At 37.1% G+C, this 14603-nt stretch overlaps 1 protein-coding gene across 2 annotated transcripts in view; it reads left to right on the forward strand.

Annotated features, from left to right (window-relative positions):
- The window catches only part of LOC101434287 (probable ATP-dependent RNA helicase DDX60), a 115836-nt gene that overhangs the window by 69071 nt on the left and 32162 nt on the right, over positions 1-14603 (forward strand). For both annotated transcript variants that reach the window (XR_011648433.1, XM_004475388.4), the window contains exons 23-26: positions 6129-6233; positions 7135-7263; positions 7601-7725; positions 12643-12801. Coding sequence is in view for 1 of the 2 variants with exons in the window: in XM_004475388.4 (XP_004475445.2) it covers positions 6129-6233; positions 7135-7263; positions 7601-7725; positions 12643-12801 (518 nt within the window). In the remaining variant the exon portion in view is untranslated. The remainder of the gene's footprint in view (positions 1-6128; positions 6234-7134; positions 7264-7600; positions 7726-12642; positions 12802-14603) is intronic.

Consider the following 14603-nt stretch of genomic DNA (forward strand, 5'->3'; position numbering starts at 1 on the left):
TTGTTTTGGGGCTCTACTGTTAGGTACATCTGTATTTATAATCATTATGTCTTCTTATTGAATTGACCCCTTTATCAGTATATAGTTATCATCATAGTCACTTTAAATAAATTAAAGTATTTAAATAAATTAAAGTCTGATATTAGGATAGTTACCCAAGCTCTCCTTTGGTGACTCCTTTCATGGTACATTTTTTTCCCATCCTTTTACTTTTAACCTATTTGTATCTTTGAATTTAAGATTTGTCTCTTGCAGGCAGCACCTAGTTGGATCATGCTTTTTTAATCCATTTTACAAGTCTTTCTTGTGACTGGAGAATTTAATCCATTTACATTTAAAGTACTTCTGATAATGCAGGACTTTCTTATGGCATTTTGCCGTTTACCCTTTGTAAGTTTTATAACTTTTTTTAATCTCTCAATTCTACTTTAATGCTTACTTTTATATTTATTTGACTTTTTAATTGTTCCATATGGAGGGTCTTCTCTTTTATATCTGAATATGTTTTTCATATATTTTCCTGTGGTTACTATGGGGCTAAAATTTAACATCTTAAATATATAACACTATTATTTGATTTGATATCACCTTGAGTTCAATAGTATAAACATACATTTTTCCTCTACCCCACATTCCCCTGCCTTTTTGTTTGTTTTTGTTAGCAATTATTTCTTGGACATTTTATATCAATGATTGATAATTACTTTTTATGCATTTGCATTTTAGTATCTGTCAGAAGTAAGACGTGTAGTCATACACTAAAAAAAAAAAATGCCATCATACTGACATTTATAATTACCCAAAATGTTACTTTTATCAGAGATCTTTATTTGTTTAGACTGTTTTGAACCACTGTCTAGTGTTCAGGCTGAAGAACTTCCTTCAACATCAGTTGTAGGGAGAGTCTACTATTGATGAACTCCCTCAGCTTTTTTTAAAATCTGGGAAAATTTTCTCTATCCCTCATTTTTAAAAGCAAGTCTTACTGAATACAAAATTCCTGGTGGGAAGTTGTTTTCTTTCAGTACTGTATGTATTTCAACCCACTGCCTCCTTACTACCATGTTTTCTGATTAGAAATTGCCACTTAATCTAATTGGAACTCCCATGTGTATAACATGTTTCTTTTTTCTTGCAGCTTTCAAAAACCTCTCCTTGTCCTTTGCAGTTGACAGTGAATGTGATCAATATAATCCAGGATGTATTTTTTTTTTATGTTTATCTTATTTAATGTCTCTGGGCTTCTTGGATATGCAGATTCACATCTTTTGCTAAGTTTGGGAAGTTCTCTGTCATTATTTCTTTGAATATTCCTTCAGCCCTTTCTCTCACTTCACACCTTCTGGGACTTACATAAGGCTTATATTGGTATACTTGATGGTGTATCAGAGGTGTTAGGTTATTCTTGCTTTTTATAATTTTTTCTTTTTCTGTTCCTCGGTCTGTCTCATTTCAGGTGTCTTCAGGTTCACTGATTCTTTCTTCTGCCAGTTCCAATCTGCTGTTGAGTTCCTCCTGTAGTTCCTTTTGGTTCCTTTTAAAAATTTCCATCTCTACTAAGATTCTCATAGTGCTCATCCTTTGTTTATTGATATCCTTTAGTTCTTTGTCTGCATTATCTTTCATCTCTTTGAGTATTTTTAGGATTATTTTTGTAATATCTTTGTTCAGTATGCCCACATTCTGGTCTTCTTGATTGGTATTTTCAGGATTTTCATCCTCTTCCTTTGATAGGGTCATCAGTTCCTGTCTCTTAATTTGCCTTGTATGAATTTATTGCACACAGCTTGTTTTAATATTTTAAAATGTTATCTCTGGGATTTGGTCCCTGACATATCTATTTCTTAATTAGTATTCAGGTGGTGGTAACTCAGATTTTCTTGTGCTTCAGCCTAAGGTTCCTTTTCTTGGTCTGTGTCTTGTCCTGGGCTTGTGCTTGTTAGTTGTTTTGAAGTTCCCCTGTTGACAAGAGTTTGAATGTTCCCTCTGTTTCCCAGAACACACTCTCCCTTTTCCTGGGTGTTTAAAGCAGGCAAGCCTTTGTCCCAGACCAGCTACCTCTATAGTTTCTTATATTCCTTCATTATCTCAAGCTGTTTTTGCCTTAAGGGCAAATTCTGGGAGGGGGGGACACAATAGAGAGGGGTTCTCCAAGATATGCTTTCTTAGCTGAAACAGAGTGAGGGACCCATGAAGAGGCACAGACCAGCTCCCAAGTGCCCTGGAGAGGGGATAAGAAAAGGCACCAGGTGCTTTTTCCATGGCTCCCCAAAACTGAGCTTTCTTTGTCTCCCCAGCAAATGTAGCACATTAAAGAACTGCTCCCTGCCACCCTAAGTTTCCACTGCGTTTGCCTCTTTTTGGGGTGGGTTAGAACAATGGTCACCCTCAGAGTCAAGCACCCAGTCATCTGAAGTAGCTAATGAAAAGCCATGTTCAGCGGTTGGCTGTGCCCATCCGTGGTCTTGAGGAAGAGGACTTTTAATTCCTTTCTGTCATCTGTGAGCTAGGCAGGGGCTGGAACCCATGGAGGCCTGCTGTGAGCGTGAGGGATGGGCGCCAGTAGCCACCACATGGGAGGGCAATTTACTTGTCTGGAAAGTGCCATTTACTTGTCTTTACTGGGGTTTACCACCTTTTCCTTCATGTTTTTCTCTGAATGCTGTACAGTGTTATACTGTTCTATGTTGTTTGGTGGGAAGACTGAGTCATGATATTTCCTACTTTGCCATCCACCTACAGTCTTCTCCATGACTCTTCTAATATGGAAGCTTTTCAGAATCCTTCTGTGACTTTCTTAATTGGAAGTAATATTCTCAACATAGCACCTAGTCTCTGTTTCTTGTGTGAGAGCAATCATGATAAATTTGCTGCTCTTGTTTATGTGCATCTAAAAATCTATATGTACAAATAGTTCCTGATAAATATGTTAGTTAAGGATAGACAACTTAAATTGAGTACTTACTTCATGCCAATCACTGTTCAAAGAACTTTACATGTTTTAACTCTTTTAACCATCCCAGTAATCTTGTGATAGATGCACTTTTACTATCCCCATTTTAGAGATGAGGAAGATGAGGCATAAAGAATTTAGCTGACTAGTTCAATGTTGCACCATTATTAAGTAAATGCTGGAGCCAGTATGCAATCTCAGGCAGATTGACTCCAGAGCTTGCACCCTCACCCCACACACTCTCCTGAATGGTTTGTTGAACAAATGCCTGAATGAGGGAATGAATGAGAATCCCTCTATAGCTTCTGAGCTATGATGCAGTGTCTTTTAAAAGCAACTGAATGAATCTGAATTCTTCTTCTGTGTGTGTGGAAATGGGCCTATCCAAACTCTAAACAAAACAAATATAGACAAAATTCTCCCTCCTTTCCTCCCTCCCTCTCTTCTCTTTCTCTATCTTTTCCTTCCTTCCTCTCTTCCTCCCTCCTTCCTTCCTCTTTCCCTTTTCTGCTTCCCATCCTTTCTCCCTCCCTCCTTCCCACTTTTCTTCCTTTCTATTCTTCTTGATATCCAGTGATTAACATTTTCCTCATTGCCTGGTATTTTTAAAAAATGAATAGTATTTTTAAACTTTATTTATTCTGCTTAGGATGAATCAAGGCAGTTATCTTTAAGTGGCTGTGAGTGGAGTGGTTTGGAGTACTTGGTGAGACTGTTATTTTGGTACAAGTGCCTTTCCTCTATTCTCAGTAGCTATTAATGGAGTAACTGGAAAGTGTTAGAACTGCTAGAGTGTGTTCTGACCCCTCATGACTTCTGCGAAGATTCACGCTGTTAAAGTTTGAGTCTTCTTAAGCCTTCTAGACTTCTGCAGCAGGAATGCAGGGTGAATACTGAGGCTTGGGCTTTATTAAATATGTTCTGTTGGCTGTGTGTGTAGCATGTGTTTACACAGGATCTTTCATAAGGTGGTAGTGGTTAAAAAGCAAGTAAACCTTTCCAAATGAGTAAACAATTCCTCATCTTCTATAGTTTAATTCAAATTAATAAGAAAGAAACAAGTGGCAAGGAAAAGTAGAATAAATTTTGTCAACATAAAAAAGCAGAATAAATTTTGTCAACATAAACAGAAGAATCCTCTGCCTTGGTCCTCTCTGTAGCTCTGTTATGGAAATGGTTTCAGAAAGGAAGGGATGGGGTTGGGGCTGGACAAGTGAGCTGGCTTTATTCCAACTGTGTTGAGAGATGACTTTCAATCCATATGTGGCTTGTTCCTGGCAAAAAGCAAAGTTGTTTGGTCTTTGCCACCAATTATCATGCAGTACAGGAACAGCTGCTCAGCTCCTGGAGCACTCGCAGCCCTTGGCAGTCCTTGAAAGATCTGCCGTCTGTCTCTTTCTTCTTAGGCTGGATCAATGTTTACCATCATTTATGGTGTTAGGAACAATTTGGTTCGTAAAAAGGACATAGTGGTATAATACCATTGTGCTTATGAATGAAGGGTAGTGCAGGTCTGACCTTTTATTTCTCTTCCTTTGCAACCCAGGCCGGCTTGAGTTTTGCCAGCTCCTTAGTTACTGTGCAGGGGAGAAAAACTGAATTGAATGTCCAGCTTTTAGCCATGAAATTATTAAACTGATTTAAAAAATTAAAAGTATGGGTTTATAAAACTCAGTCACATTAACTGAGGCATCAAACATGTGCCAGGCATTTTACTAGGCCTGTTACATATATAATCTAGTATAATCCTCACAAAAAATCTATGTCATAGGCAGAATTATCTTCCATTTTAGAAATGAGGAAATTCAGTCCTTTATAAAAGGCTAAGAGATTTAAGAAATTTATATTTTAAAAATTATGATGATAATTCTTAGATTAATTTTATGTTTTATTTTAGTTAGGCAGAATAAATAGCCACCTTTAACTAATAACATGAAAACAATACTAGCATTACAAAATAATATATGTATTTACTATTCTGGTATAATATAGTCCTTGCCATTTAGCTAGTTTTATAAGCCCAAACTGAGATATTTTAATGATGATTTCATGCAATTATTTGCAGGCTATAGTTTAAAAAGTTAAAAAAATACGCTAGTATATTAATCTTGTTTGATTTCCCCACAGTCCACAAGAGGTAATCCAAGTATTTTCACTCCTTTATTATAGATAAAAGACTAGCACTTAGAGGTGGAATAGAATCAGACGTTCTGGTTTACTTTACTGCATTTTCCATTCTATAAACAATCTCCAGTTGTTTTTTTCCCCAAATGTGTTGTTTGGTGTGGCTCCTTTAGCCCAGAATTTCCAAACTTGTGCCTCATAACTTGTTAATAATTATTAATTAAAAACAAGTATCCTATTGTCAAATAACTTTGGGAAACTCTCCATAATATAGTCTCCTCTTTAAGATTTTAGCATTTCCAATGAGAATTATTAAAGAAGCTTATTTTGTAAAACACATGAAATCCCACCCTCTAACTGCTCTTTTATGACTATGCCAGGGATCATGGTTTCACATACAGTTGATTCATGGTAGTAGGAGTTGGAACCAGCAGAAGATTACTACAATGTAAACTTTTTGAGAACAGGATTTTAAAATTTTTCATTTAAAAATACTTGTGGTAAAAATGAATGTTATACATGTTCAGAAGACTTAAGGCAAACCCAGACTAGTGACTTGGAGGAGAAGTTTCTTTGAGTATCTCAGAGGTCTAGAACGTTTGTCTTTGTGTTGACCCAGAATTTAAGCAGATGAGATTTATTCCTAGTAGGCTGGCAAGATACTCATAAAAGCAAATAATTACCTTCATAATTAAATCAATTTCAGTTTCAGCTACAGGTTATGTCAGCTTGTCTAGATCAAGTCCACATATCATCCAGCTATTCAGTACCCTGATTTGAGTTGTGGAAGCAATTTATAGAACATTAACCAAGTTTAAAAGTCTTAGGAAGTAATAGAAAATCTTTTTTGTGGGCTTTTGGGTTTTTTCTCCTTCCGGAATGCAGGGACTCTCTTGGTTAGTATTTTGTTAACATTTAATACCTATCCACATGAGAATATCTTAATCTAGTTCTTTTCAATATCTAGATTCATGATTAGTACTATGAGACACAGCATGGTACAAAAGAGAAAAAAGGAGGAGTAACATATTTCCTTTTGGCTTAAACACAGATTGGAAGATATGGATTCCCTTCTGATCTTACCCTTTCACCTCGAGAAATGATCCAACTTTATGACACCATGGCTCAAGTCTGGAAAACTTGGCCCAGGGCCCAGGTAATTTTAATTCATGCTATTAAAGAGGATGGTAACATATCTGTTCAGAAAAGCAAATTCTCATCCTCTCTAAACATTTGCATCTCATCTTTTAAAATTATCAGTGGACTCTTTCCTAAATAAAATTACTTCTTCTCCCTATTCTTTCTCTTAACATTTTGCATTTTGTTTTAATGGAATGGAAAAATAGTGAATTCCTGAAAATATTTCTTCTTTCAACTTTGGGATGCTATAATATTTTAGTCTCCTTATCTCTTGGATTTATATTCCCCCCCCCGCCCGCCCCCCAGTTGTCTGTGCGCTCTTCTGTGACAGCTTCTATCCTTATCAAGGGCACCGGGAATCTGTGTTTCTTTTTTTGTTGTTGTGTCATCTTGTTGTGTCAGTTCTCTGTGTGTGCAGCACCATTCTTGGGCAGGCTGCACTTTCTTTCGCTCCTTACGGGGTGCACTCCTTGTGCGTGGGGCTCCCCTACGCGGGGGACACCCCTGTGTGGCAGGGCACTCCTTGCATGCTTTAGCACTGCGCATGGGCCAGCTCCACATGGTCAAGGAGGCCCGGGGTTTGAACCGAGGACCTCCCATGAGGTAGGCAGATGCCCAATCCACTGGGCCAAGTCTATGCTTCCCTCCATAGTCTTTTACTATGCTCCTTTTCTTACTCTGTACCTTAATTGTTCTCTGTTTTCATCTCTACACACCCAAGCCTTGTTCTACATTCTTTACTTTGAATAGTTCATTCATCTTATTGAGTTAATATATTAGAAACTATGGGGAGGTAAAAAGAAATTTAACAGCTTCTGTAGCTAAGAAGCTGGTAATGTTAATAAGACTCATAATTAAGAAACATCTTTAGATTTTCTTGCATGATTTTATTTAATTTTGTGTTTTTTGTTTTCAAGGAACTGTGTCCAGAGGAATTCATACATTTTAAGAATAAAATAGTCATTAAAAAGTTGGATACTAGAAAATATGAAGAAAGCTTAAAGGCAGAATTAGCTAACTGGATTAAAAATGGCTATGCACAGCAGGTAATTTTCACACATTTCTGGCAAAGCACCCTATATTCTTTACTGTTTTAAGTTTCATTGCTTCAACAATAGCCTTTTCTGTTTTTTTAATCTTTAATTTTTATTTTAGAATTTTGTTGAATATTAAATCTAGGGATTCTGAGGGAAAGAGAGAGGATAGATTTGTCTAATCCTTTGATGGTTGTTTGCATAGTTTCATAATATACTTGCATAAAATATTTTTAAAAATATATAAAAACATAGGTCAGTCAACAGTGAAATTATTTCAGCCAAAAGTTGTAATTTTTTTCTTTGTTATGTATAATTTAAAATGAATCATTTTTATTCATTGCTGCAGGCCATGATGGTTCTGAAGAATCTTAGTTCTCATGAAGCTTGTAGTTCAGAAAACATGGCAAGCATGTTTCCACTTCTTGTTGAAAAGTTAAGAAAAATGGAGAAGTTACCTGCACTAATTTTCTTGTAAGTTATTTAGTTTAAATTCATTTTGTTTATAATTTTTATTAGACTTATTCCTTTAAGGCAGGAATTAAACTATTTTGTTCCATGGGTCCCTGTGCTAGTCAGGTGAAAACCACAGACCTTATAAAGTCCACACTATACTGTGTATTATTTAATAAATATATCACATCTCCACCACATGTCCCCACAAGAATAACAGGCTTTTGAATTTTCAGTTCAAGGTCACGGATCCCCTAAAATCTTTGGGGTCTGTCACCCCTGGTTAAGAACCTCTGCTTTAAGGTGAAGAGAGTTAGACAGCTTTTACTGTTTTAATCTAGTATTCATTACTACTATGTCTGTTATCAGGATATATCTTTTTTTTTTTTTTTTTAAGATATACCTTTCTAGTTGAATTCTTATAAACTAACTCGTGCTATTACAAATTACCTTCGTTTAGTTTGCTATGCCATTTTTTTCTTTTTAGTAAAGTATTGTATTTTTTTATTTAGGTCATGCTAATATTTAGTACATACCTTGGCTCTTTAAAAACATACTGAATGCATTTGCACAGAGGAATCCCTCATAAAATTTAGTAGTTTCTTAATAAGCTAGAGTATTTATTGGCAGGGTATGTTATTGTTTTTAGGTTATACCTAGGAATTTGACCTAGAGGCAGTGATACTTTGCTAAATTTTATTTTTTATTTTTTAGGAGGTACTGGGGAATGAACCCAGGACCTCATATATGAGAACCAGGTACTCAACCACTGGGCTACACCTGCTCCACACTTTGCTAAATTTTGTGTACTATAACAGAAAATAGTTTAAAATAGAATGTACTAGTCCAGTATTGATAAATGACCACCAAAATATAATTTATTAGATAAACAACTCTACCAGTGATGATTTACTACTATATATGCATTTGTGTATGAACATTTGTATCACTAAAGTTTGCCACCTGATCAAAATTCTATGACTTTATTTTATATAAAGCTTCCATAGTTTAAAATAGTTTGAAATTAACTAAAGTGAGTAAAGTCTTGCATTCTGAGCCCCAGCTATGCTATCAAATATATAGTGTTACCTGCTTAACATGGATAACATTGTTCAGAGGCAAAATGGAAGGCTCCATTTTAGATAATTTCGATCTGCATTTAACTATCTGTCTTAGTTGCTGAGGCTACTATATCACAAACTGGATGGCTTGAAACAATAGAAATTTATTTTCCCAGTTCTGGAGGCTACAGATCTCAAATCAAGGCTCTGCAAAGCCAGGTTCCATCTGAGGCCTGCAGGGGAGAATCCATCCTTCCTCTTCTGTCTACTCGTGGTAGCCTGCAGTGGCTTGTGGATGCATCTCTACCTCTGTCTCCACATGGCCTTTGTCCTTTTCTATCTCTGTCTTCACTGGGCTTTCTAACCCTGTGTCCCTCCCTGTGTCTCCTCTCCTCCTATTAAAAGATACCAGTCCTATTGGATTAAGGCACCCTGATCCAGCTTGGCCTCATCTTAACTAAGAACGTCTACAAGGAACCTATTTCCAAATAAGAGGTCACTTTCACCAGCCCAGGACTTAGACTTGAGTCATGTCTTTTGGGAGCACACAATTCAACCCATAACACCATGGAAGCTTTATATAAAATAAAGTCAGACTCTTGTGCATAATGATATATATGCTTACCTCTAAATAGAGTAATAAAGCATCATTGATGATGTTTATTTACAGTTATGATGATAGATGAGTATAAGGTTGTAGTTGAAAATTTGGGGGGATTGCAATCAAATTGCCCTTTTATCTTTGTTATTTACCTGCCACATTTTCAAGCATGGCTATAGATTTTATTTAGAAACAAAAGCAATTCTGTACCTCTGGGATATTTGGTGATTTCTGAAAGCATAACTGCAAAATAGACATTCAAAAAGATCTGGGTTCATTATTCATGTACTCAACCAAACTAAAGATATTTAAAAAGTAAAACATTATGTGAAAACATTGAAAGTTTAATTCACTTGGGGAATTGGATCTTGACATATTTCTATGAAATCTTGGGTTCTCTACAAAACATGCTATGGGAATCCTTGGTCTGACATAGTTTGATTAATTCCTGATCAGCATAATCTCTTGGAATTTGTCAGGGCTCAAACTATACCTCTGGAACCTTTTCAAATAGTAGTGTGACTGCCAGTAATTTCTAATGTAGTCTGTCAAAAGAATGCTTGGTGCATTTAAGTTCTTGTGGTACTAAAGGGGTGTGCTTAATGTACACTTCATGGTCAGTTCCAAGCTAGGAACCCAGCTCTGCCTTTATTAGCTTCGGCACTTCTAACATCTGCTTAACCCCTTTGGGCCTTAGTTTCCTCATTTGCAAAATGAGATGCAAACAGTAATAATACATAAGATTGGAGTAAGAATTAAGTAAAAACACATGATCAAAGCATTTAGTACAGTAGTACAACTTATTGGCTGAGGTTCACTCTCTAGATTGCATTCTTTATACAAAGGTTATTTGAGGGACTTAAGGGCGATATTATTTCAAAGTGTTCTACATTTTGGAAAATAAAATACTGTGATGAAATTACAACATTTAATACCAGTCATGTGAGCCTAGACCATAGTAATTTGAATTAATGCAAAAAGAACACAATGTTATGTCATTGAGAACATGAGATCTGAGGCCAGACTCTGCCACATACAGGTTGTGGGATTTGGGGCAGACTTTTGTCTCCCTTTGCTCATCTGAAAAATAAGGATAATAATCACCCCAATCTCTTAGTATTGCTGTGAGGACTGATTGAATTAGTATATTTAAAACCACTGATCATACTGTCTGACAATAAGTACAATACTCTTGATATTAGACTGTGGTTTCCTTAATCCTTATTTCACCGTTGTGTCAATTTACTTTCTCATCACCCATTTGATGTGGGCTATGGGTGGGAGGCTCTTTGGCTCTTAAGAGATAACCTAAACTGTCTGTGACTTGTGGGTGTGGGACGGTAAGAGGTTGCAGTCCTGCCCTTGGTGACCATGGCAACGACTCCAGTTCCGGAGAAATAGTTTAGCAATGCAAACTCTATAAACTTTAAATATTCAGGGAAAATGCAAACCAAATGTGCTAAAAGCTTATCTAGAATGTATGAAGTCCATGCTAAAAGCTTACCTAGGATGTGGAAGATATATGCTAATTCAAGCCTATTGAGCACTGAAACAAAGAACGATTTAGCCCTTACCCTGTATAAAAGGAACTTGAAAATCTTGTTCCAGGCTCGGGTTTGAAACAGAAAGCTCCCTAGTCCAGCCGTCTGTCAGTAAATCATATTTCCTTCTCAAAATCATTCCTGAGTCCTGGCCTTTCTATACGCAAATAATTGAACCTCTCTCAACTTCTACAACACACTAATATCATTCCTTCTTAATTCTAGTTAGGTAAAGACTTTAGAAAAGCCTTTTGCTTAACGATTTACATTTTAAAAACTTTATTGTTTCATCCAACTTTTGAGTTGCTGAAATAAGCTATGTTTAGTACAGCAATGGTGGCTGTTGCCTACTTCAGCCATGGCATTTTGCCAACAAGGTATTGAAGGGAAATAAAACTTGCCTGGATTTTCCAATACTGCTATAAAAAGCCTTAGTTTCTTGAAACAGGGGATGTATATGACATAGATTGGGAATGCTTGTGTTAGAAAGAAACCTTCTGGAAGAAAATAAGGCTCAACTGATTGTGGAGAAGAAAAGAATTTATTCTCAATCTTGCAAGAAGGGGCACACAACCAGAAAACGTGGCTGGCGCCCCGAACAGAGAAAAATGACATAATTTATATCCCTAAACCTAGCACACAAGCCCTTCCTCTGTTTCTCCATAGATTGGATACTTCAGAAGTTACAGCCTATCTGAGAAGATCTAACTTTCCCGCTCAAAACTTTGTAATTAACCACTTCCCCCATCACATTCCAACCATTTTAGTTTTTACCTGCTCCCCTTTGTCAAATAAGGACTGGAATTTAGTGCTGAATTGGTATTGACTTAGCTTTTTCTTGGGCATCTTTTTTAGTGCCCATAGGACTGGCCTAAACTGGTTTCCTTTGTTGCTGTTTAACCCGGGAGTGGGAGACTGAGGCAGTAGGCTGCCAGGTTACATTAATCAATATTTTCTTCCTTTAGGTGAAAACTAAACTAACCTTCATTTCTTACACTGCTTTACCTTCTATGAACTTTTTACTCTCAATATACCATAATTAGAACTGTAGCTATTTATTTAGTTAATTGCTCAGATTTGAGAGAGCCAAATGGCTACAATCTGGACTAGGTCCTTCTACCTAGCCACAAGGTGTCAAGAAGACCGTAGACTTACGTTTCTAGATGTTTACATTTCAAATGTGTAAATCCCAGACCTTGGAAACATCTCTGGGTTGTAATGGCAGAGACACCTGGGGTTTAGCTGATCTGAAAAGAAGTAGCCATTTTTAAAAATTTAGGATGTGCACCCACGATCCTGTTCAACCTGCCTAAAGGAGCAAAAGGTTTTTAAATTTTTTTCTCATCTTTCAGGAGGGCAGGGGATGACCATCTCCTCCTATATGAGAATGGAGAAAATACATTGTTTGTTCTCCCTTGTCTATGGAATGTCTAATAACTCAAGTAGAAATTTCCATTGGTTTTCTTCACACTCGTCCAAGGGGAATGTCTGGGGTTAGATGGGGGCTAGGTGAGATGTACTTATTATTTACAGGAAATTAGCTAATAGGAAGCCCATATCTGATCTAGGATACCTTGTGTGTACAGTATACATTCAGGATAAAATTTTAAAAGATGAGTATTTAAAACCCAATAGGTAGGTATAAGTCAGGACGATAGTAGTAAAGATAGGTGAAAATATGATTTGAATATTACGTATTATTTTCAAGGCAAGCACTCTTTTCATTTGTTTCAAGATTCAATATAAATGATGTAGAAAATTGGGCAAAACATGTGAGTACTTTCCTGAAGGAAAAGGAAGAGAGAAAAAAACCTCCCAAAGCTGATAAAGAAGTCCATATCATGACTAATAAACTTCGAAAAGTTCAAAAATCCATGGAGAAACAAAAGATAATGTAAGTATTTCTCTAAATAAATTGACTATTAAAGGGTTAAGGTCCTTCACAAGTCTCTGTAGGAAACAAAAATTGAACGTGGTCCACAAAGAAGTTCTAGTTATTTCTTGGCCTTAATTTCATTTGGGTGGGAGAATGAGGTAAAGATAAATGACCATAATCATGTGTTCTTAGTCTCATTTGGGACTTGGGAGAGGCAGTACTACAGCCTACAATCCTAGGTGTATTATGTAAACTAAAAATATGTCCATTTTATCCCTCAAAATAATCATATCTTGGACACATATATGAACTTTTACTGTGCTTCTGGTGCCCTGAATAAATGTTGTCTGACAAGGAGTGGTTACTGAGGAGATTTATAGCTTCTCTGTCATCTCTGTCTAGGTTCTTCAGGGAAATAACACAACAGGCAGAGGGAAGATACATGCAGCATAAGGATCAGAAGGAAATTCTAGTTTGCTCTATGATTTTGAGAGATCTGTATCAGGGCAGTTCTCAAAAAAGATTCCATTTTGAGGGAAGTATCTACAATTCATTTAAAAATATCTATGGAACAGCTATTATCTGTCAGGCATTTCCTTAAGCTCTGGAGATTAAAAAAGGAAAATGCTTGGTCCTTGTTATAAAAGAGGCTGCAATTTAGGAAAAAGAAAGATATGAAAAGACACAGGAGCAATTCAAGATGATGTTTGATCTATTGAATATTGAAAGTGCAGCAAAAATGCAGAAAAGGGTCCAAAGTATAATTGAGGGAATCAGGGAATGATTCAGAGAGGAAATAGAAAAAGTTATAAGTACATGCCTTTGGGGCAATCAGGAAGGAGGACACTTGAAAGAGATGGTTCACCACATGGGAAAGCGTAGAGATGCAAGTCCAAGTCAGGTAAGTACAACCATGAACGTTGAGTATTGCCATAGGGGAGGGGTAGGAAATGAAGCTGTAGAAGATACTGCAAAGAACAAAACATGCTTTCATATCAAGAATACCCAAGGATTATGGGGATATGGTAGAGTAGGAAGTCCAGTTTTATCAGTAGTGACTTTTTTTTTACACTTTTTAAATTAAAGTTAATAGATCACAAAGAACGTTACATTAAAAAACATGAGGTTCCCATATACCCCACTCCCCATCCCCCACACCATCATTTTTGTCAATTGTATTTTTTTGAAGATACATACATCACCAAAAAAAAAATATTACATTAAAAAATATAGGGAAACGACTTGGCCCAGTGGTTAGGGCGTCCGTCTACCACATGGGAGGTCTGCGGTTCAAACCCCGGGCCTCCTTAACCCGTGTGGAGCTGGCCCATGCGCAGTGCTGATGCGCGCAAGGAGTGCTGCACCACGCAGGGGTGTCCCCCACATAGGGGAGCCCCACGCGCCAGGAGTGCACCCTGTAAGGAGAGCCACCCAGCGCGAAAGAAAGTGCAGCCTGCCCAGGAATGGCGCCGCCCACACTTCCTGTGCCACTGATGACAACAGAAGCGGACAAAGAAACAAGACGCAGCAAATAGACACAGAGAACAGACAACCGGGGGGGGGGGGGGGGATTTAAATAAATAAATAAATCTTTAAAAATATATATATATAAGAGGTTCCGGTATATCCCCCACTCCCCTACCCCACTCCTCCCACACCAACAACCTCCCCCATCATTGTGGCACACTTGTTGTACTAGTGAACACACTCTGGAGCACTGCTATACCACATAGATAATAGTTTATACTGTAGTTCACACTCTCTCCCAGTACATTCAGTAGGTTAAGGCAGGATATATAAAGTCCATAATCTGACCCTGC

This window comes from Dasypus novemcinctus, chromosome 1 (genome assembly GCF_030445035.2).
Source record: "Dasypus novemcinctus isolate mDasNov1 chromosome 1, mDasNov1.1.hap2, whole genome shotgun sequence".
In the NCBI taxonomy this organism is placed as follows: domain Eukaryota; kingdom Metazoa; phylum Chordata; class Mammalia; order Cingulata; family Dasypodidae; genus Dasypus; species Dasypus novemcinctus.